This window comes from Astatotilapia calliptera, chromosome 18 (assembly GCF_900246225.1).
Source record: "Astatotilapia calliptera chromosome 18, fAstCal1.2, whole genome shotgun sequence".
NCBI classification, from domain to species: domain Eukaryota; kingdom Metazoa; phylum Chordata; class Actinopteri; order Cichliformes; family Cichlidae; genus Astatotilapia; species Astatotilapia calliptera.
The window spans coordinates 14514157-14537885 of record NC_039319.1 but is presented as its reverse complement, the minus strand read 5'-3'; the positions used below and the strand labels follow the sequence as shown (position 1 = coordinate 14537885).

General features: G+C 39.8%; 4 protein-coding genes and 1 long non-coding RNA gene across 5 annotated transcripts; 1 reads left to right on the top strand and 4 right to left on the bottom strand.

Moving 5' to 3' along the window:
* Positions 1–37: 37 nt before the first annotated feature.
* Positions 38–2622, bottom strand: LOC113010681 (guanine nucleotide-binding protein G(I)/G(S)/G(O) subunit gamma-5-like). The gene is made up of 3 exons (XM_026149863.1): positions 2438–2622; positions 1140–1282; positions 38–795 (listed from the first exon to the last, which is right to left on the bottom strand). The coding sequence occupies exons 1-2, from the start codon at positions 2516–2518 to the stop codon at positions 1157–1159; spliced, it is 207 nt and encodes a 68-aa protein (XP_026005648.1). The 5' UTR covers positions 2519–2622; the 3' UTR covers positions 38–795; positions 1140–1156.
* Positions 2623–2689: 67 nt separating this feature from the next.
* Positions 2690–10332, bottom strand: ssx2ipa (synovial sarcoma, X breakpoint 2 interacting protein a). The gene is made up of 14 exons (XM_026149862.1): positions 10074–10332; positions 9119–9251; positions 8719–8882; positions 8307–8516; positions 7670–7780; positions 7436–7571; positions 7278–7353; positions 7008–7188; positions 5766–5916; positions 5494–5630; positions 4990–5163; positions 4774–4891; positions 3395–3545; positions 2690–3236 (listed from the first exon to the last, which is right to left on the bottom strand). Exons 2-14 carry the CDS (start codon positions 9150–9152, stop codon positions 3092–3094), a joined length of 1788 nt encoding a protein of 595 aa, XP_026005647.1. The 5' UTR covers positions 9153–9251; positions 10074–10332; the 3' UTR covers positions 2690–3091.
* On the top strand, positions 5934–6391 carry LOC113010682 (uncharacterized). The gene is made up of 2 exons (XR_003270377.1): positions 5934–6002; positions 6128–6391. It is a non-coding gene; the product is annotated as an uncharacterized LOC113010682 (long non-coding RNA).
* Positions 10333–12574: 2242 nt separating the features above from the next.
* Positions 12575–17923, bottom strand: mcoln3a (mucolipin TRP cation channel 3a). Its single transcript, XM_026150153.1, has 13 exons — positions 17875–17923; positions 17218–17449; positions 16957–17124; positions 16702–16855; positions 16390–16471; positions 16218–16314; positions 16011–16110; positions 14758–14870; positions 13719–13868; positions 13456–13557; positions 13230–13352; positions 12910–13116; positions 12575–12788 (listed from the first exon to the last, which is right to left on the bottom strand). The coding sequence occupies exons 2-13, from the start codon at positions 17422–17424 to the stop codon at positions 12651–12653; spliced, it is 1641 nt and encodes a 546-aa protein (XP_026005938.1). The 5' UTR covers positions 17425–17449; positions 17875–17923; the 3' UTR covers positions 12575–12650.
* A 598-nt stretch (positions 17924–18521) lies between these two features.
* bcl10 (BCL10 immune signaling adaptor) lies at positions 18522–20839 on the bottom strand. Its single transcript, XM_026149757.1, has 3 exons — positions 20300–20839; positions 19609–19897; positions 18522–19479 (listed from the first exon to the last, which is right to left on the bottom strand). Exons 1-3 carry the CDS (start codon positions 20348–20350, stop codon positions 19073–19075), a joined length of 747 nt encoding a protein of 248 aa, XP_026005542.1. The 5' UTR covers positions 20351–20839; the 3' UTR covers positions 18522–19072.
* Between the last annotated feature and the right edge of the window lie 2890 nt (positions 20840–23729).

Genomic DNA, 23729 nt, shown 5'->3' with positions numbered 1-23729 from the left:
TGCTATTTGTATATGTACACCACTTTGTGGACCCTGGTTTATTTTAAAGTGCTTTATTTATAAAGGTGGTATGGTACAGTAAGTTGAATACAGGAAACAAATCCTGTCAAATTTAATGCACTATAAACTCTGTGTATGCACATTTAAATATCACAGTTTGGAGTCCCGATCATGACCTGGGACACTGCAAAAAAAGAATAAAATAAAAATAAAAAACAGCATGAAAATATAGAGTTGCTATAAATTTTACACTGTGCCCATTTTAATTTTGGCTCAAGAAACAGATCGAAGTACTTCACCCATCACCAATTTCATGTATAATGCAGCATAATTTGACCCAAACTCTTCCTTTGGTCCATTTAATGATTCATACACAAGCTGTTTCCATAACTGTTGCCTCCAAGGCTACATGAAAGTAATTTCCCTCATATTAGCTGAATTTGACAATAATATGGAACTATATCAATTTGCTGAATTCTGATTTTGTTTTAAACAAGAAAAAGATAATGGCAATAACTTGAGTAGTAAAGAATATTTTATTCATTAAATACAAAAAAGTTGAGAACAGTGATGACTAAAATAGAATAGAAAAGGCACAATAATTGAGTCAAAAATCACACTGTGCCGTGGAAAATAATACCGTCTCCTGTCTTCTACCTTATCTAAAAATAGCCAGTCTTCTTCCTGTTTTAAATCCATCGAGTTCTACTTTTGAGATTTCCCGTGGCAGTATAATGGCTTGGCATAAGGAGCAGTGCTGAGGTCAATTTTTCCCTGTAGCATCAAAATGAAGGCCTACAGAACAAGAGGAAGGGAAAAAAGAAAAGATGATCATTTTAAATGGTTAAACAGCTCAGGATGAGAAGATTTTATTCAGACTATTTTTACTGATTTACAATGCAACAGTATTTGTATAAACTGAAACAAAGTTTCATAGTATTAAAAAAAGCAACTCTTTTAGTATCCACCTGCAGGTCACACAAGCGTTAAATCAATTTATTAGAAAATACTGTCAATGTTACTGTCAAGTCTGAGAGGTTTTTCAATTCAAGAAAGAAATCTGAATACACAGTAAAGACGGCATGTGTAGCGCAGCAACAGAACATGTATGTGCATATTCAAAAGTGTGGCTGGCTTACCAATGGACACAGAGGTTTCACAAGAAGGAGCAGACCTTCTGTGGCCTGAAAGGGTTGGTGCTGGATGACACACCGGTGAGCAAGGGGTCTTGGAGAGCATTCTGTATGCAAAACTGTTGTAGATCTGCAGCTGCCTGAGAAACCTGGTGAAGACAAGAAAAAGTCACTTAGAGAAGGTGCATCCCAATATTTTTGAATGACTGCTCAGTCACCTGTATGATGCTTTTTGTAGCTGGGAAGAATGGAAAATGGACTGGATCTTCTATAGTGCTTTTCTACTCTACCTGAGCAGTAAAAGTGCTTTATATAACATGGCTCATTCAGCCATTATTGGAAGGTTTATCAAACATCGGGGTTAGCATCTTGCCCAAGAATGTTTGCCATACAGACTGGAGGACCTAGGGGCTGAACCACCAATCTTCCGATTGGCAGATGACCTGCTCTACCAGCCACCCCTGAAGATGCAGACCTGAACAGGGCTAATAATACTCCACTGCACAACTGAAGGAAACTGTAGAATGCACTTTTTAAGCCCGACCAATATCAGAGATGAAGCCTTGGTATCCAATTTTGCTTGTGGTACAACTGGAAATGCAAGAATTCTTTTAAAATAGACGCTCTTCATTTACATGGAACTGTAAACAAGGCACATCTTCTCCAACCATGACTGAATCCAGTCTTTTAGGTTGTTTGAATGTCGTTATAGACAGTATTTGGAAAAAACGTTCAGTGTTTGAATTTGCAGAAGTAGCTAATAAAAACGATCATTCTCATTATTCATCAATCATGTGCTTATGTCAAGTTACCTATTCAAATCTTATAACATAATTAGTAACATAAAATGTGAATTCAAAAAGGAATGCCCACTACACTTAGTTTACAAAAATTAAAACAAATAATACATCCGTCTCATACATGGCGTTTCCCTGGTCTGTAAGTTTAAGAAATTTACCATCTAGTACCTTACTTTGAATAATTATTTTGTCAAGTAAAACCATTAGCTACACTTGGGGGGGGGGGGTATTGCGAAGCTAGAGTTTTAACATTTGATCTTAAATCGCTTCGTTAAATTCGTAACCAACTACAGCTATCTTGTCGTCATCTTATGTTGCTCGGGCGTTGTTTTATGATTACAAGCAGCGCGAAACTTCAACACTTCCCCCTCGGTACAAACAACGCCCTGCTTCACAGATACTCTCGGCCAAATTAGCATCACGGTGCTAGCATCCAGCAACAGCTAGCGCTGTTCGCAGATTTTTCCATTAATTGTCAGGGGAAAAAAAGTCACTTTTACTTACCTTAACTCTGTTTATGCTCGCCTCAAAACGAAGCTGCTGTACCACCTTTTTCATGGTCACCAGGTTGGATGAACCCGACATTTTTATGCCTTTTCTGTGATTGAAATAAAACGCTGGGCGGAGGGAAACACGTCTACGCTGGTTGCTGCTGAGACAAAAGCAAAGATGACGATATCCGGATTCCGGTTGTTCACACTTAATTGCAACTCCCGATTCAATCCACCAGGGGGCGACAAATGAAAGGGAAACTTATTTCATTATATTAAAAAACATCTTTATTGTTATTACTTCTTGAGAGCAGATCTAATCGATCTAATGTTAATGCAATACATACTTCAAGTCATAATTTATACTTATAGATTATGTAAACATAAAAGGTAATTTCAGTACAATCAACAGGTAGAAAAGAATTTCTGGCTACAACACACTCTTATCATTGCTTGGTACCCTTCCTTGAAACAGCTTAAAATCTGAATTGTCAGTAAAGAAATGAGCTATGGCAGACTTAAAGTGCTTTCTTGTGTGATCAAGCTTTGGTGAATTGTCTGTGCACATCCATTGAAAAATGATTGCTCAGAGCTGATGGATTTCAGCCACAGATTGAAACTAAACTTTGTTGCAGAGATAAAAACAAAAAAGGCACTTAAAAGTTCTTTAATTGAGGCTGTTCTCATCTTCACCCATAGAGAAAATACTCAAGTCACTGCATCGACCTCCGTTTTTTGCCTTGACCCGATTATCTCCATCTTCAATGGTGCTACACTCTTGCCAGAGTCCTCGATTTGAATGTCTGGAGGAACTAAAAAGAGAAAAATATATACAATAAGTAAGAGTCTCTTATCCTCACTGATTCATGCATCTGTTGTTAAGACATTCACATTTAATATCGTGCAGAGCATTTCACTGCATGAATGAAATGCAGTCCCTGAAAACAGTTATCTAGTAACTCACTAATACCTGCTTTCTGGTATTAAGCGGAGTGTCCGGTAAAGTTCAGGAGTTGATGGCACAGCAGCACTTTGTGAAGATCTGGGAGTGGAGAACGTCGTGTAGGTAGATGATTTGGCCAGCTGAGCTTTCACTGAAGACCTGATCTCTGGCTCACTTCCTGCAATACAGACCGTGTTTTAAGGACAACAGTTTTCTGGTAATGCATTAGGTGTTCATATGCAGTATTAGAAAATGATTATTTGTTAGTCTTTCTCTTACACCAAGTTTTTGTAGCTTTCACACTGATGTCCCCAAGCAGATGGTACTGAATAAACAAGACTGACTTGGCGATGTGATATTGTGGAGCTGTGCAATGATTTGGATAGCTCATAAATTGTATTCACAATAGAACATAGGAAACAGATCCAGTGTTTAAACTGAGGGGGGGAAATATTGGTTCATTTTAAATTTGATGGGAGTGACACATTTCATAGCTCAGACAGAGGCCACAACAGATTGGAACAGTAGGTGGTACTAAAGAACAGCAGGAGGAACATTTCGCAAGTAAATCGGTTAGTTAGTAACAGAAATATGATGGAGTGCATTTAAAAAAAAGAAAAGAAAAAGTGCATCTTAGAGAGGCTGAGTTTCTAGAAAGGAAAGATGGAAATGGGTTCACAAAATTCAGAATAGTGTTCCTTAAAATAACATTGCAAAGACCATGAATATGTCATCATCTACAGTAAATGAGATTGAAAGGATTGGAGGAATCTGGGGAAATCTCTGTGTGCTAGGGACAAGGCTGAAAACACTGGATGTCTGATCTTTGGGTTCTCAGGCAGCACTGCATGAAAATCAGATACGATTCTGTCATGGAAGTAACGACACGGGCTCAGGAAAACTTCCAGAAATCTCTCATGGTTTGCTGTGCCTCCCACAAATACAGGTGGAAGCTCCATCATGTAAAGAAGAGACCATATCTGCACACGATCGAGAAATGCTGACATCTTCTATGGATTAAAACGCTTTTAAATGGACTGTGGCAAAGCGGAAAACTGTTCTCTTGTAAGATTTTATGGACGATTGATAGAAAGAAGAGGGGATGCTGCTCAGTGGTAAACTGTTAATGGCATCGAATTTCAAAATGAGTGAATATTTTTCTTACAATTGTCCATTTTAAAACATTTGATGCGTTCTGTGTCGTTGTTTCTACCCTGAATAAAAATCTGGAATTAAAAATAAATAAATAAAATAAATTCTTTGCATTTACACAGCATCCCAACTTTTTCAGAAATGGGGTTGATATTGTGCCCAATTTTAGTAAGTAAAACATTTAACCACTGAGAGGCTATGTCATTCAACCACCCACTCCAGAAAGCACCTTAATTTAAATTGCACCAACTTACTAACTGATAAGGCACTGTGACCATCTGATGAGGAGCATCTCCTTCGGTCTGTAAAGGGAGTCAAATTCAAAAACTGATTCTTGAGCCATGAAGCGCGATCCTCTTCGAAAGCCATTTTCTGTCGAAATAAAAAAAACGATTCCAAAGAAATAAATGCACCACCATCACAATGTGTGCTCAATTTAACTACGGGACCAAATCAGAAGCCTTCAGTACCTCTCGGCCCAGACGAATAGCAGCCTCGGTGAAGTTCTTTCTCTCCCTCTCGAAGTTTCTCTTTTGTTCTTCAAAGAGCCTCCATTCCTCTTTGAGACGCTCCTTCTCCTCCAGTGTGTAGCAGTCATTAAGGAGAGCGGCAGTCTCATCGTCAAACGAGGTGTTGAGTTGTTGCTGCAAAAGCAGGAGTGGTTATTCCTTTGATAGCACATTATTTCTTAATGTTCCTAAATCATTTTTGATACTGACTAACAGGCCAGAAACATCCTCGTGGGGACATCCCATTGACATAATGCTTTCCCTAGCCGCTTACCCTAACCCTTAGCCTAAACCTAACCATAACCCAATTGTAACCTTGACAGTAAAACCATATTTTAAGTGTGAAAAATGCCTCCAACCCTGTGGGGACCTGGATTTTGGTCCCCACCAAGATAGTAAGAACCCGTGCACACACATGTCCCCCCCCTTTGTAAACACACTGACTGCCTCTCATCAGATGCTGACCTGAAGTAGCTGCTGTTGTGCATGAATGAACTCTTTGCACTGCTGGACTTCACACCTCATCCTCTCCATCTCATCCTCGTGGGTTTCCAGAGGTATCATCTCTTTATTTGACTCCAGCTGATTCTGCACTTGAGAGACTTGACAAACAAAAACCAAATGGATAAGCTGATAATTTTGGTTTCTTTCCAGGCATGACACATTCAGCTACATAAGAAAGGTTTTGCAGATGAAAAATGTTTAAAGTTGTGCCATTGTGTCTACGCCGAATCTACCTTGGCTGTCTAATTTCTCCACATGGTTCCTCAGCTTCCTCCACTGCTGACGGATGCTGTTTGTTAGCTGCTCCCTGGCATGTTCACAGGACTGATTCAGAGTTTCTCTGCTGGTGTCTCCCGTTTTCTCCTCCCCATCTGAATCATGATGCTGCAAATCAGCCAAAACAATATAGTGGGCTTAAAAGGAGGAAATCAGGAGATCTGAACTTCAGACATGTCATTTCTAATACTCTGGTAAACATTTATGGACCAGTTTTAGTGCTCTTTGTATTTTGAAAGTATCTCTATGCAAAAAACAAACAAAAGCAACAATTTAATATGGTAACAAGACTAAAGAATTGTACCACTTTCGCTTACAGGTATGATCTATTGGTGTATTGGCTGAGTCCATTTGTCAAGGTTGCGTAAGACAACGTATTGGTCTGCTTTGTTAAATATTCTACTTCAACACCAAGTAACACCACAAGATGGCGTCTCATTCCTTGTTGTTGCCCAGATACTCTCAGGGATTCTCGTCACTACCAAATGTGTGTACGTATGTAGGAACATATTTTCTATGGCGATATTGTATCGATACAGTGACACCAAATATCGACATTTTAAATAAATGAAAATGCTATGAATAAGGGGGCTCATCTCAACTTATACGAGGTAACCTTTCTACAAACAGTTGCAGTCTGACTTGATTGACTGAAATCACTCTAGGAGAGACGGCATTTATTTGAAAACCTTCAAATAAATGCCGTCTAATTTCTAAATGCAGACTAACTGCTACCTTGTTTCCATCAATTTGAATGAGGCTTTGTCAGTGAGCACAACTCGAGAGAATTTGACTCAACCAGCTGCCAATGGAAATGTAATAGTTAAATGTGACTTTCTATAGACAGGATTAGAAGTGATATTTTTGACAATCACAGTTAGTTTCTGTCTCATCAGGAACTTATTGCATGTGATTACCAACTTGACCCTATCCGACTGCAGACTGATAGCAACATACAGTATAGCGTTAAAAAAATAAAATAAAAATTCACAATAATATTGTGATAATATCATATTGATTCCCACCTCTAATGATCTAAAGTAATTTACAACAAAGCCCTGAACAGCTTCATGATTCACCATCTGGATGGTTTCCTGTCCATAAGAGAACCATCAATCTTTTCAAACCCATCTACCAGAGGGGTGTGTGTGTGTGTGTGTGTGTGTGTGTGTGTGTGTGTGTGTGTGTCTCTCAAATACCTGCTCCAGGCTGTCATCAGCAGTGGCTCCTCGGCCAGAAGAACTGCGTGGACTCAGGATATGAATCATCTCCTTCTTCATCTGCTGGAGGACTTTCTTAAGCTCAGCGTTCTCCAGCATCAAAGACTTCTGACTTGCCTCGTAGTCACTGAGCAAAGACTTGTACATCTCACCCTCGTGGCTGCAGAAATCAATGACATATCAGTTTATGCAAATAATACTACACATTTTTCAGTTTACATGGTTAAATGAATTTCACTTTCAAAATACCTGGCTGTCGCTTTTGCAGTCTTCCAGTGACCCCTTTTCCCATCTGACCGTCCCAAGGAATTCAGTACATCGATAGCTATTTGAGGAAAAACAGAAAATCCAACAGAACTGACACAAAATTATGCAAATCATTGTTTGTTTAAGTTAAGCACATTTACCTAGTTTCTTATCCTTTCTGTCAACCAGCAGCTGGCTGAGGCGCTCTCTGAGCTTTGCAGCTTCTCTCTCTTTTCTTTTGGCATCATGACTGTACTGAGAGGCACGGCTAGCAATGATACTTTGGAGCTTCTGGACCTGTCCAGAAATAATTGATTATTTACAAGCTGTCAGGTTTTTGCATCCTGAAATAACTAGTATTAGTAACAAAACCACAGTGTAAGAAGAAGCTTTACCTCATCCTTTTCTGTTTTTAAGCAGCTCTGCAAAGTCTTAATTTTCAGTTGCAGCTGCCTCTCCATTTCATGCAGACCAGATTTCTCCCTTATTGACAGTTCCAACTGATCCTGGAAGGAAACACATGATACATGACGTAACTGTTATGTGCCGTCTGAAGATTTTCTATAAATCAAATTAAATAATCTAATAAACTAAAAAAAAATACACTACAAATAAATAATAATCAAATGAAATTCTATGTGAATCAAATGACCTTTATTTTTTCTAGCAGCATGTTTAGAAAAAAACAAAACAAAACAAACAAAAAAAACAAAACAGAGGGACTATGCATCACAACCAGATACCATCAAAGTGACAGAAAGCACGTCAAGACCTCCCAGCACACAGCTCTAAAAGGTCCGTCTTTGCTTGACTGACAATGTTCAGTGGGGATATTCACAGTGTTTACACACTACCATGTTTTCATATCTCTAAGAGGTGAAAAATGTGACACTGCATTACTCCACCTTTACTCCAAGACATCTGTACGCAGATTATAGCCCGAAGAAATAAAATGTTGGCTCCACAGAGAAACGAAAGAGACACTTTCTCTCTTGGAAGTACATTAAAAGAAAGATCAGCGGTTATACATGCCTTGAGTCTGGTATTGCTCGTCTGCATAAGCTCCATGGTGCTGGATTTCTTTAGCTGCTCTTTCTCAAGCCCTTCTACAGTGCTCATAGTTCGCCTGTGAATCTGTAGCAGCTCATACATGGCATTCAGAGCCGGTACTGCATTCAGGCCAGTCCCCTCTGGTGAGGTGGCCTCAATATACGTAGAGGAGAGGCCCAGTGAGGCGAGCTCCTGTGGGGGGATGGAAATTAAAAGTATGTCCTTGTCTAGGGGTTATCTTTTTGGAGACAATAAAACGTTTGCATATAAACCAAACACTTCAAGTAGTAATAATAACAATCAATAATAACAATCATAATAATAATAATAATAATAATAATAATAATAATAATAATAATAATAATAATAATAATAAACCTAGGGCCTTCCATACCTGATTGATGTATGAAATGCACTGAAGAATGTTATCCTCTGTGCAAAAGGCACTTATTACACTGTAGAAGCTTTTTGCCAAGGGAAACGAGTACGATGACACAAAGTTGTTCTGTCTCGAGGGTGACATCGTAACATGTGATATGCTGGATATCTCATAGTTTTCTGTAAACACAGAACAAAGAAAGGGAAAAATATTGAAACTGTGGAAACATTACATCTACTGCTCTCTTCCTCTAAAGAGAGGCTTGAATTAGGTTGCAGATGAGAAATGAGAACAAAAATGTGGGTCACCTCTAAAGAGTCCCCCTCCAAAAAAAAAAAAAGCTAATGGGACTTGCTATTCTTGAAGTGCTCTATCAAATGCATCGTTTTAGCACACACACACACACAAAAGTTACCCATTGATGCCTCAGTTGTCCACCACTCTCCCATATCACCAACACATCAGGACACGAGGTCATAAGTTGTCACCAGGGAGATGGATTAAGCAGCCGGGGGTTGTGGATCAGAGGACAGCACTGGAACAGAGCGCTGCAACAGAGCATCAAGTCATGAGACAGACCAGCAACAGATAATCTGAGCCGAAGCTTCATCCTCACAGGATTAACTGTCAGATGTGTGCCGGTTTGGAGGGGGATTCGAATGGGTTTTAGGAGGGTACTCCTATTGGTTACTGGCATCCAAACTGCTGGGCTGTAAGATGATCTGAGCCTCAAACCAAAGGATTACAGAGATAAAAATAAGAGAATCCATTACAGAGAGTAAATCTGGCAGACTCATTTGTTCTACGCGTTTGTTTTTTAACTTTAATCACTGACATGCTCGGTGAAACAGGCTGAACCACACACTAAACTAAAGGGGCCACTCCCACAGCCTTAATGCCGTGACTTGCATTCAGGTACAGTTTCATTGTGTTGATGAATAAAAAGAAAAAACGGTGCACTGAAAAGCTGGGGCGTGTAAAAACGGTTGGACGCAACCACCAATCATGGGAAATGCCTGCTGCCTCACAAGCCAACTCTTCCCAGTTTATCTAATGAAGCAGAGAGCTTACACAGCTTTTATCTAGAAATACATACACTGAGGAGGCGATAAAGTCAGACGTGCTACGACGTGACGCACTCAATGCTTAACGTCAGGAGCTGCTTAAACGTACGTAGTCCAGCAAACATGCTTGCTTACTTTGCTGTGTCGTTTGCTAGACCTCTACATGGCTATAGAGAAATACCTTAGAAGCTTAACGCTGCTAAGCATAAATAACGTTCACACATGCCGTGTCTCCCCCGTGATGTTAGGTAGCCAACAGGATAATTAATAGCCATGCTAACATGACAACACTACAAAGATACTCACTCAAGGGCGTGAAACGGGTCAACTAAATCCAACAGTTTAGCTCCGTGCTGCTGCTGGCACGGTTAATACACTCCTTCCCTGAAAACACCTCCAACTCCAGTGTAGACTCCAGTCAACATCCTGTCAACAGCGGCAATAAGTATCAAAACTCCCGACACAGCCCAGGAAATACCTCCACAGGTTAATGGGCAGACTCTGGCTGCTGCGGCGTTTGTATTTTTTTTTTTTGAAGTCTATTCCTCCGCTGTCGTCCAATCAAACTGCATTGTTATTGGTGGCACCGTTGTTAGGCAACCAGTATGAGGGCCGTGCATTGGGTGTACATTATGCAAATGAGAAATGCCGTCAGGTGCCACAGTCAGGTGTCATAAATGTCACTGCAGCGCCCCCTGTGGCTGCAGGAAGTATTACTACACATAAAGCCTGTTTTGACGGCTGCCAAATTAATTGTCATTACACATAGACTCATTGTGCTTGAAATAGAAGATAATGCCTCAAGACAATGAAAACAAGACAGTAGAACCTTACAAAAAAGTAAAATGCGAGTGATAGAGGTAATTCACTTCAGGTCAGGACTCTAACTGTTGCATTCTGGGCGAGCTGAAACTGTACAACTGATAAATTGGATAATCCTGCAAATAGTGTGTTTCACTAGTCTAAACTTCTTGATTTGACTATAAGGACCAATTTCCCTGAGCCAGTTTGAGAATTTTCTAACTTTTGATATGTGACAGAAAGCACTTCTGATAACCTTATTAATATGATTATCAAAACTAAGATCATTGTCCAAAATAATGCAAGGATTCCCAACTTACTCGCAAAAGAGATGATTAGTGTAAAAAAAAATAATTCTGTCTCTGACTTTCTGAACCAACAACAAATATTTCTGTCTTGTCTCTGTTCAGCTCTGTTCAAAGGGTTTGTAGACATCCAGTAGTTAATGTCATCAGAGAAGCTTATTAGGTTATGTACAGGGGTTAAATCATCAGAGGAACAAGGTAGGCACATCAGTATCATTTGCATAAGAATGATAGGATATATTATTATTCTCTATGGTAATACCAAGCAGGAGCATGTAAAGGTTAAAGAGTAATGGGCCAAGGACAGACCCTTGTAGAACTCCTGATTGAATGTTCATTTATGCAGATCTAAATCAAATAATTGAAACAAAAAAACCCCGAGCCTTTAGGTACAATACAATGAGACCCAATTAAGAATCTGAACCCGTTAAATCAACTGGATCATAAAGTCTTTGAGTTGAAATGTCCTGATCATCAGTGTTGAAAGCAGCAGTGAGATCAAACAGAGCTAAGATCTGCTGATCTTAAGGTCACTGATGACTTTATAAGAGCTGCTTCTGTGCTATGATTGGTTCAGAGACATCATTGGCACATGTCATAAGTGCTGTGAGGTAAAATTAATTCAGCTGAAACAAATGTTTTATTTTCAGATATTTTGCCGACCATGTTTGTGAGAAAAAAGTCAGATTAAATTTAAAATAGGTGCCACTGTTATGGCTAAAGATGCGCTGAAATATATCCAGAAGGGACATGACTACTCCTAAGAAGCTTTCAGTACTGAAATTCAAACTTTATTATCTAAATAAGGTGCTCAATTTGACATTTTGTGCAAAAGAAAAAATACAAGTATAGCAAAAATACACAAAGTAATTTATACAGGTCATAGGATATGCTTCTGTATTGATGACAAAAAAAAACTGTGCTCAGCACAAAATAAAGAGATGAAAAGCAATTACGTTTCAGGAAATTCACTTTCACTTTACTTTGCATTTAAGTTGTGAAGTTTATTTGAGAGTTGCATCTTTTAGCATGGTTTCCTCACAGCGAGAAGGTTCTGGGTTTGTACCCTCTGTTGGACTTTGCATGTTCTCCCTGTGTGGATTTCCTCCAAGTGCTCCAGTTTACTCCCAGTCCAAAGATGTGCTTGTTCGGCTAATGGTGATTCTAAATTGGCCATATGTGCTAATGTGAGTGTGAATGATTGTTTTTCTCTCTGTGTTGACCCTGTGATGGACTAGCGACCTGTCCAGGGTGAACCCCACTGTTCAACCAATGTCAGCTAGGGTAGGAAGACTCCAAGTTGGATAAATGATTATGAAAATAGAAATATGTTTAAATTTTCTCCTTAAGTGCTTGTATATAAAAGATCGCCAAGTTACATCGTTGTTGTGTAGCCAGGAGGAAGTTCTTCTTAGTGTTTTTCTCCACTAATGTCTGAGACATCTGCCCTCCATGTTTGAATGCAACACTGGCAAGAAGAGAATATTATTTGACATATTTATACGGCAATGCTTGATATTGATGTTACATTGGTTTATAATGTGGCCATATAATATCAGCATGTCCTTAACATAGGAACTTTGCTAATTTACTAGTTCTAAAAAAGTCAGAACTCAAGTAAAAGTACATCTGTTTAAGTTGGAAGATATTCCATCACTATCACCCAATAGTGTTAACAAAGGCTCTATACAGACTCTCAGGACCCTGTGGGGCATTTTGCAGTCACATGAGGGCAACCCGTTGCTCACAATTGGCAAAAAGATGATACTACACCCTGTTATCCAAAGCAACCACTTGAAAACATGCAGCAGGTCGACTCGTCAGTATTCTGGTATCGTCCAGACTCAGGCTGATCTATGCACTCTGCAATGAAGGCCTGAAGCTGGGACACTGGCTCCTTGTCTTTCTGATGATGCTGAAAAAAAGAACCATTATAAGAATAAATACATAAATACATAAATAAATAAAATATGCTCAAATTCAACAGTAAATTACATCCCCGCAAGATATCAAATATCAGGGTGGCTCGGACTGACCTTGATGGTTTCGTACGTGTCAGTGATAAGAGCAATGAACAGACTGAGCACCATGTAGATGAAGATAGAGATGAAGGAATAGAGGTAGAGTCTGCTGAAGAGCCACACCATGTAGGTTTTGTCTCTCATCCTCAGAAAGGTGGAAAACATATCATCACCATTGAGGAGAGAGAAGAGGCACTCTGTCACTTTAGCCAGTGTTCTGAACTGTAAAACAATGTTTAAATAACGATTAACATTCTGACATCGTGTTTCTGGAAATCATGTCGGAACAGATCACCCTAATGTTTGTACTGTAATATGAATTAAAGTGTTTATACTTTGTCGTGGTAAGGTCCAAGGACGATCCAGCCACAGAAACAGTACCCGAGGTAGATTATGGCTGCACAGACGCAGAATCGAAACACGTTGGGCAAAGCCGCCCTCAAGGTTAAGATTAAGATCTAAAACAAAAAGAAGAAGAAAAAATGCCAGTCCCTCTGGAAATGCATTTGCTCTTTATTTGTATAAAGTATTTTTTATTAGGCACTGTTAGGAAAGTCTTACATTGTACTTCTTGAAGAAACTCAGGTAACGAATCACACCAACCCAGACAAGCATCGTGGCTGTTCCCAGCAAGATACTGCAGACGTCATAGTTTGTTAAGAACTGCAAAAGAAAAAAAATACTACTGATAAATTTGATAATTCTGCAACCCTTTACATCAGAATCAGAATCGTGTTTATTGGCCAAGTATAAGTGTTTTTACATACTGATTTCAGACCATTTAGAAAATATTCACTGATTTCTAAAAGAAAAAAAGAGAAAACCTTTGTTTGTATCCCAATTTTCAGCACTGATCCAGTGATGGTCATTATGTCACTGACAATAATGAGGATGTACCAGCCATTCACAAACTCCATGCGGTCTGACCAGGACACAGTTTTATTGTAGTAGGCACTGAAAAATATGCTGAACTCCTACATATGAGAAATTTATCAAACAAACAGACTGTCAAACAAGTCAGCTAATGAGATGTTACTACAGGCAGTAGTAACAGGCACATTTTAACATGCTTAGTCTATTAGCTAATACTATAAAGCAATACTGTGCAAAAATCTTGAGTCACCTGACTATGGTTTTGGGTCTACACATATCAAACATCTTTGAATAAATTTTAAATTGTATCTTCACACATTGGCAGTCTGTTAAAACATGTCACACATCAATTGTTCCCATTTCATAAGTTGAATTTACAAAAAATGACAAAGATAACACAGTTTGACGGGCATAAAATATATTTTTGCAATAACAAGGTGATTTCTAAAGAGCTATTATGCCATAATTTGGGATATCTCTTTATGGTGTGCAGTGTATCCCTAAAAATCTGAGGAAACGGGAAAAGAAAAGAAGTGGCAGGCCTAACACTATCTAGAGCTGAAGAACAATATCTGAAAGTGCATCTAGCCTCATCAGAAACAGTCTTAGGTGGAAGCATGGCTATCAAGAGTTACGCCAAATTACAGAAGGACTGGACTGAAAATAAGTGGTAGTGTCAAATCATCTTGATAGACAGAAGAATAAAGGTGGTCATGCCAACATGTTTGTATGTTTCCATAAATCTCTGCACCTATGTCCCATTTTCCCCGCAAAATATAAAGAAATGAAAGGTGGCTCAAGAGTTTTTCACAAAATTATATGTGCTCTTCTTAAAAACTACATCATGTTACCAGTATGTAAAGCCCCTCACCAAAAGTATAGAGAACATTACTTGATTGACCTCATCAACTATAATTATGGGCTGCCTCGGGTGCTGTTTAGTGTCTTAACTGAGCCAGATGCTAAAAGTATTTCTGTGGTGATACTTACAAACTGGAGCTGGATGCCATGGACGACAGATCGTATGCAGAGGATGAGAGAGGCGAAACAGGCGAGGAAGACCACAGAATCAAACGACAAGAGGAGATAATCGTTCTTCCCAGCTAGAACATTTGAGGTCAGGTGTTAATATTTTGGGGCTCTGTCTCTATAAAACTGAGACATAACCTTTGTCATTTCTTGGATCATGCAGGTACAGTTGCAATCAAAAGATTACGAACACTCAATATGGGCATGGATGTCATAGTAATTTGGGGTTTTTAGTGATTTGATTGAACTGTTTGTTTTTTCAGGGTGGAACAATTGTACAGCGTACGACATTGGATTTACATTGGATTTTCTCAAATCCACATAGGGTCAAAGTTAGACATAGCAGCTCAAACATGTACACACACCCCCACTAATATTTGTTTAAATGTCCTTCAGTGAGTTGCACCTCAAATAAATGCTTCTGTTAGCCATCAACAAGCTTCTTGTGTAATTCTGGCTGGATATGTGAGCATATTTGCAGAATTGGCAGGGTTCATTTGAATTGGTTGGTTTCATGACATGAGCCCAGCTTTCGAGCATAGTTCAAAAATTTCGAATGAGAAATGAAATTATCATCTATATTATCCATTCCAAAACCAGTTTGATGTGTTTGTCCTTTTGAAACACCTAACTGTGCCCAAGTTTCAACCATCTACCTGTCAATTTGAGGTGACGTTGAAGTATTTGGATGTGCTTCTCCATCATTATAATTATTCTACCCATTTTGTACAATGTACCAGTACCAGTGGCAGGAAAAACAGTTGGTACACTGTTCTTGGGTTTGAAAGTCTCACCTTTATTCCTCTAAACTTACCCCTCACCACTGTGGCCAAATAGGTCAGTCTATCTGGTCTGAACATCTGAAACTTTTCTCCAGAATGCATTTGGGTTTTCTTAAAGGTGTTGATTTGGGAACAGTAGCTTCTTTCTTGGTCAACACCCTCTCAGTACATGCTGATGTAAAACTTTCTGCACCACTTATTATACTTTTGACCAAAAAAACCCTTTTGTATCCAATTCTCATTCGACCCTGGAAAAAGAAGACCTCAAAGAAATCATTAAAAGCACAAAATGACCATGACATTCATGCCTATGAGTCTGAACACAGCTGTATTATGAAAAGCAGAAAAGTGTTACTGTGCCCCCTGCTGGCGTTTGACTAACACTAACAAATATTTTGCTTCCTGGTGTCTCTCAGTACTATTTCTACTCACATGTGCCTTCCACGTTCCAGTCACTGCATTCATAAATTCTAACATCATTTTCAATATCAACCTTTATCTTTCCGCTGTGTGCACGATTGTCAAAAACGATCTGTGTAAAAACAAAGGATGGTTCATCACTGAGCTTGTAAAATCTTCTAAAATATTATAGAAAATATATCTTTGAGATTGTGGCACTTTTCAGATAGTGTCACCAACCACTATGTGGAAGTCATAACAGTCTGGTAGCTCGTGGTGCCGCACAGTCTGCAGATTGATGGTTTTCAGAGTTAGGTAGATGTTCACAGATAGCAGCCTGGACACACAAACATATATTAGCAGCCAACACTCTTATCATTGGACATGAAACCAATATTTTTAGTTTAGCCACCTTCTGAAATCCAAAGAGAAGTTGGGATGCGTTGCCAGAGTGTCGTTGCTCAATGATTGCATAGGGTGTATGGAAATACAATCTGTGGTGGAGAAAATGTGTTCAGAAGTTATTTCAGTTTGTATTATTTAGCAGAGGAACGATGAAGCATGAATCCCTGTGAAGAGTAGAACAAGCTTCCTCTTTTCACGTCACAAGTGCACAGTGTGATTATTTTCCATTCTTGCCATGAATCAGCTTCAATAAATATATCTTGCACAGAATATTAAGCATGGACTTAAACAGTGTTGCAGCTACGTTATGTTTTTGTACCTTTATCAATATGCGGATCAATATCAAAGGTGTCGTTTTCAGGATCGATGGTGCTGTTTCTATAAAACACTTGACACAAAGTCAGAGGAGTGTAGTCGCCATTAATGAGCTCATATGCAAGATTACCTACAGTCAGGTTTTGGAGATTGGTATACTGAAAAAAAACAGACAAAGAGAAAACAGAAAACATCTTTTAATAGTGTAAAATTAAAATTAAATAGAAGATGCCACGTGATTAAACAAAGGTTTCAGTACCCTGTTGATAATGTAGTGAATGTGCTCATTCACATCTCTTTTGGTATAAAGGGAAAGGCTTCCGTGCCGGTGATCCTTGTATCCTTTGAGAAACAGATTCCTGAATGTCATCAAATTTTCATCCTTGAAAGTCACCATCATTTCATTACTCAGTCCAAAAGACACCAACTGTTTGGAAACAGGGGGAGAAACAAAGTCTCACAGGTAAAAAACAAGTAGCTCCCGACCTCTGTACACATTCACACGTAACTAAAGGATTACCTGGATAGTAGTGATTGCAATTTTTAATATTTGTATCGTCAGTTTCCATGGTTTCCGACCCCTGGCTCTGTACTTCTCGCAGGGATTCATGAAGAAGTATTTGAGCCTCCGTCTGAAATCCTCCACCGTCTTTGTATCTAAGCCGCAGCAGCCGTTTCGCTGACTCTCCTCTGACCTGGCAGCCAAAAGCTGTTTGGAGTCCTCCATTAGGCTGAAGGCAGCTTTGTGACACCTGCATCAGAAATGTTTAATAGATAAAGAAAGCATCTGGCCATTCCAGTCAGCCTGATGTTTATCTAACTGGTTCTCCAGCCTGTGTACACTGCTGCTATTCTCTTCTTTATAGTTTAATTGTTATACTTCAATACATACTAATTATGCAACACTGAGCCACAACACACTACAAAACCACAGCCACAGTGTGGTTACCACACACTGGCCCATTTTAGCTCATAGGGTTTCCTGCAACAGGGAGCAGAGAAATGTACAGATTTGAGAGGTGTGTGAAAACAATTACTACACATATTTTTGCTTAATAAATAAAAGTTAGCTGCTTATATTGGATGTTGTTATATAATTATATATATTTTTAAATCAGATGCTAACTACATTTGTTAAACTTCACTCTACACATAATTATGATAATAAATTAAATACCTGTTAGCGTTCGCCGAGCACCAGCGACCCAAAGTTCACCCAGTCTAACACTCAGGGCTTCTCAGCGGTGTATGAAAAACCAGGTGATACAGTCACCACTGCAGCCGTCACCACAATGACTGTCATTCCTCTGCGCCACTTGTAGCTTTTCCAGTTTTTTCCAGAAGTAAAAAAAAGTACGTCTGCACACCCAGAAGCTGACGACACATTTAGACGTTGGAGGCCTGTCAATAACTTCATATTGACCTCGACAGTTGATGCCCTATTTTAACAATTATCGGCACTCATAATCACTACAGGAAATCAACCACACAATGAAAAAAGGAAAAAAGAAACACAAGCGCAGTCCATATATGAACAACCTTTAGTTTTATTATTACATGACCAGTGAATAAAGAAAGAAATAGGATGTCACTGAAACTATGTTTACTAATTCAAGACTATTGTAGTGACAAAAACATGAAGCAAATTCTTGATGACTTAATGCACACACATGAAAACAAACAACAGAAAAACATGAGCTGGAGTTCTGCTCCAAGACTGGCTCTTTATACGCACACACATGGATGGATATATATATATATATATATATATATATATATATATATATATATATATATATATATATATATATATATATATATATATATATATATATATATATATATGCTCAAGTAGTCGTTCAAGTGTATACAACATAGAAACTGCATTCGGCCTTTACAGCTCATCAGAAAAATCACACCTCCTGTCACAGAAGGGGAGTAGGAGAGGTTAGAGAGGGTGAGTCACATTTTCTTCACTCCTGACACATCACGCTGGAAATCTAACCGCGTTAGAAATGCATCTGATGCACGCGCAGATTTCCTCTTTCTTCTTTGATGGCACCGTTGTCTCATTTTAGTCATATTTTCCATTTTAAACTAGGCAATCTCCGTACCCTAGGGTTTGGTTTGGTAACAAATTGGCACCATTTGAAAAACAAAAAAACAATCTTTAAAAGTTAGCCTAGCTGATGAGAAAATGCCCCCATTTTCATTCTAAAAGTTAGCTAATATAGTGGTAGTATACAGTATATGCCCATGTGCAGCAATTTCTCACCAACTGCCTCATCGAAAGCACGAATATCACTGAAAAAGAGAGAGTGAGTGTTGTGGTTGGCTTTTTAACCGGTTGAGAACTGTCTTATTGAGATATGCTCCTAAAAGATGCTCCTAGTTGAAGTTGGCGTGAGGGAGCGCGACCGGAGGGGCTGGAAGTTTGGATCGCCTCCACTGCTAGTGCACCCCGGCGCTCCAGCATCTATGCTGGAGGGGGACTCGACCATTACCTCGTCCGGCAGAGGAGGCGCCCCGGGGTCTCCGGGCTTCGGGAGGCTGGATGATGTCGTGGAAGGCGTGGCGATGCTGGCGCAAGCCACGGAGGAGTCTCCAGCTTTTTGCGAAGACAGCAGATCGAGTGAGGTGCCCACATCTGAGTTGGAAGGGCTTTTCTCGCTGTCCGGGTGAAAGAGCAAGGTGGAGTTGTTTGAAAATGTTGATGGGAGGTCGCTGGTTGAGGTTGGAGTGCTGAAAGTGGAGTCAGATGAGGAACTGGAAGCTCCTGCCGCTGAGTAATAGAAGAGGGGGAAAAAAAGGGGAACAGTTGTAAGTCATAAAGAACAAACGCATTAAGCACTTTTTTGCATTACACACATACACACAGACACACAACTATTTTAGAAATGGACGTATTAACCTCTGAGGGACTCGATCTTCTCATTTTTGGCCTTCTGCACCTCGTCTGTGATTTTTGCGATGATAAAATTTTGCGAGCGCATCTCCCGAATCGAGTCGATCAAGGCATCCAGGCCGCGGGGGTTCTCAGCCAGTATGTCCAGCAGCACGGCCATCCTCTTGGTCTGCGTAGTCCTGCAGCTGATCTCTTCTGCATCATCTCGTGTCAGGATCCTGCGAGAGCGCAGGTAGTCCAGGTGGCGATCTGCTCTGATTTTATCGCAGAGGTAGTGCCGCAATCTGGTCAGCACCTGGAGAGCCACAGGAAGTCACGGAGGGCAGATGAAAAGAGAGCAAAGTGAGGTGTCAATGAACAGGAAACACACAGTCCAGGGTTCACCCCCCTTCCCCCAAATCAAAGACTACAGCAGGCCTGGATCTGCTCTCTCTGTGGCACATACAAAGTAAGCTGGGTGTCCAGATGTGCCCTAAACGTCCATCTTATTGTCCTGCTGTTAAATCCTACAGAAAGTGGAAATTGTGAGGGCACAAAGAGGGTGTGGTGGGGGCATTTCCTCCTTTTAATAGGCCTATAGCGCTAAGCAAAGCATAAATATATATTTAGCAGTGAATCTGTTTCCACATGGCTCCCCTTATCAGATTGATCTGGCATCTGTTAGGAAGCCAGAGCGTGCCTGAAGTATAATACTCACGTCTTTCTTTATCTCTGCCATTTCATCTTCAGTGAGGTGAGGAGCATCCATCCCTCTCCCCCGCAAAGTGAAAATCCAGGTGGTAACGACTGAAGATTATTTTAATAATCTCGTAGTGGTGGATTAAAACACAACAGCGAATAAATTATAGAAGTTAAATAAGCTGACACCTTATTATTAATCGATAAAAGGTGGTCTGTCGACTATCCATTCAACTTTTTTTGTTTCAACAACGGAAAAAAAATCCCCGGACTTCCTGATTGTGTCGAGGCTTAACTACGTCAACACACGGCAGAGACGTCGGTTTCACACTCAGCGCTGGTTTAAACCGGTAACTGTGAATAAAAAAGTCCACGTTCACCTCAAGATTTCTCCTGTTTTACCAGAACAACTCCAAACTGAGCAACTGTCTTCGCTTTGGGTTCTGATGTGCGACTTCTTGCGCTTCTGCACTTCCGACCATGGCCACGCGCGCTTCTCGATAACTCCATTAGGTGGCGCTGTTGGACCTTCTCGCATACAAACACCACGTTTGGCAGGTTTTGCTATACCCCACAGTTTAGTCTGACAGCATTCATTCAAAGAAAAGTAAGTGCTACACTTGCCTAAATACACCCAGTAAACTATAGGCCAGTGGTGTCAAACATGTGGTCCAGGGCACAGAAGTGGCCCTCTTAAAGGCTCCCATAATACTGATGAATGTGGAAAAACTGAGACATAGTTTTGCAGTTATTTTTCTTATGTGATCTCAAGGTTGCTTATTAAATAAGAAAATAAAATAATGTGAAATGTTACCACTTGTAATCTGGCAGGGTTTTAAAGAAGCAGGAGGGATATGAGCTTTTTACTTTACTAGTTTACTCTTTGTGGGCAATTAACTAAGCTGAGTTTGGCATCCCTGCTGTACTGCGTGGCTATACTGCACAAGATATTTCTCTAATCTACAAAGTAACTTAAGTACAGAGCAACTCTCAGTTAATTTCAATTTCAATTTATAATTTTTTCTGAATTTTTGTTGCTGATTTATTGTAATGACGCAAATCTGAGGTGAAACGTAGGCTTTTTTAATGTGATGCAGGGCTTTTCAGTTGCTTCACAAAAAACGTCTATGCTTTACGATCTGTTTGCATGTTTTGTATGTGGAGTCACTGCAAAGTAGCTGTCGCCATCAGATAAATTTTCCTTGTGAAAAACAGCGTAGAAGTTAAATAGTGTTAGTTCCTCCGTAGAAACTGGATGAACAGAGCCTTGGGAAAAAGCTCAGAATGCAACAAAGACAAGCTCAACAGCACCACAAACTAAACTATCTGAAACAGCATCTGCAAAAATAATTATAATAATAAGGTTATTACTACTACACAAACAACTAAGGGTTTAATAAGTTAGTTGGCTGTGGTGGAGCTGATTTTATGTAAACTGTTGGTTTGCTGGTCTTGTTTGGAAAATCTGCACAGTAACTCGGAGAATTAGAGTAAATATATTTCCGTTACTGTCAGTCATGCAGCTGGACACATTTTAAAGTGTAGTACTGAGCTTTGAAATGCGATGATCACAATGTAAATTTTCAGCAGGCAGAGCCTGTATCATCGATTAGGTCACAGAACAGTTTATATACAAATAAAGCTGAAGGGTCATAGCATTAAAATCATCAGCAGTTCAGAGAGAACACCGGGTCAAAGTTCACATATACAAAGGGAATTGCTGCGCAGTAGAAGTGATGTGACACTCTGGTAAACATGAAGTCTATCACAGAATGGCTGAACGCATGCAGATTTTCACTTCCCCCTAATCGCAGTATAGCACAAAGAGAGGACGGGCGCTCCCTGAGGAGATTGTTATCAGGCTTGTTTTGTCATGCTCTGCAGTGTAGTACTGTATGTGCTGTGTGAAACCACCATCAGCAAGCAGAAATGTATATGAACTGTAAATCAGATCGCAGGACTCATGCAGCGATAATGATTTAAAGCCCCTCACAGCTGTCTGGCTGCTGTTTCATCGCAGCAGGAGAATGTCAGATGTTAAACAAAAACGTGGAATGAGCGTTAACAGAAACAGACAATGCGTGCCCACTTGTCCTCTCCACAATTCCCTTCATTCATGCTGGACAGCAGAGCTCAGCAGCCTGGAAATGACCAGCTGTGCGTTTCAAATGAACCCAGTGTGCTGACTCCAGAGTGCCCTTCGTGCAGAGCCAGACACAAAAGAAAAGAAGGCATTTATAGAAATGATGTCACCGACGGGACTTTCATTCATATCAGCACAAAACCCACTCTCACGTAACAGCCAAGACACCACCGTGACCTTGCATCCACTGTGGTTTTACAATATGCGTAAGTGAGGAGGTATTTGTGCTTTTCAGTCGAAGAACCATGCAAAATTACTTCTTTTATAGCTTTTTTTCACACAGCCTATTATAACCTGCCCACCCACCTTACTCATTCGAGTGTATCCCATTAAGTATCAGGGATATGTAATTTTAACAGGGCGCTGCAGAGTACTGTGCAATGCACGTCCACCCATGGCTTGTATCAAGTATCTGTGGGAGGATAAAAGGTCTCTCTAACACAATAACTTTGAAGTAATTACATGTCGCTCTCATTAAGTGAATTGCAAGATATGAGAAAATGCACGCTTTATATACGCGTCTTTGCAAGACGCGTATATAAAGCCCTCTTTAGTTTCACATCTGTCTGCTCTTGTAACCAGGTTTGAGACCCACTGGGTTCATATTCATTAAGCATCTCAGATATATATTTAGGGCTGTTTGTTTGAAATCTGTACCTTACTGGAAGTCAAGGCAGGGAGCTGAGAATCAGAGCCGTCTAACAGTCTTTTTAGTAAGGACAATAAAAAGAGCCTCGCATTAGGCAGCCCTGCGAGACATAAAGACATGAATAAGCTTCTCTGGATCTTGTAAAATGTAGTAAGAAGCCCAGGATGTTCCTTGAATTTGATCATCTTTCATTGAACTTTCTAATACGATTTTCTTATTTATAATTTGTCTACTTTTAGTCTACTGATTTTATGCCCGTGGGTCAGTGTCTTATTTTATCGATTGTTGTTTTTGCACATGATGTGAAAATTTGAGGCAGGGCGGAGGTTTCACTTACAGTGATCAGTTCAGCTTGTAATACAGCGAGGCACTTTTTTATTTATTATTTCTTTTTGAAATATAAACTTTCAGTGGCTTCCAGAAACAGTCATATCTAAACTATCGTTCTGCTTACTATATGCACTGAGTTGCTGCCATATTAGATATTCAGCATCACTGATATCTGCTCGAAAAAGTGATGACTACTCCTTTAAGCCAAGGATGTCAAACTCATTTGAACTCATCAAGGAGCAGATCTTTGATCTTACATGGGCCGGTCTTAGTGTAAAGAAGGTTAGTTTCCCATTAGAAAAGACCAGTTACTTTGGTGTAGCGTGA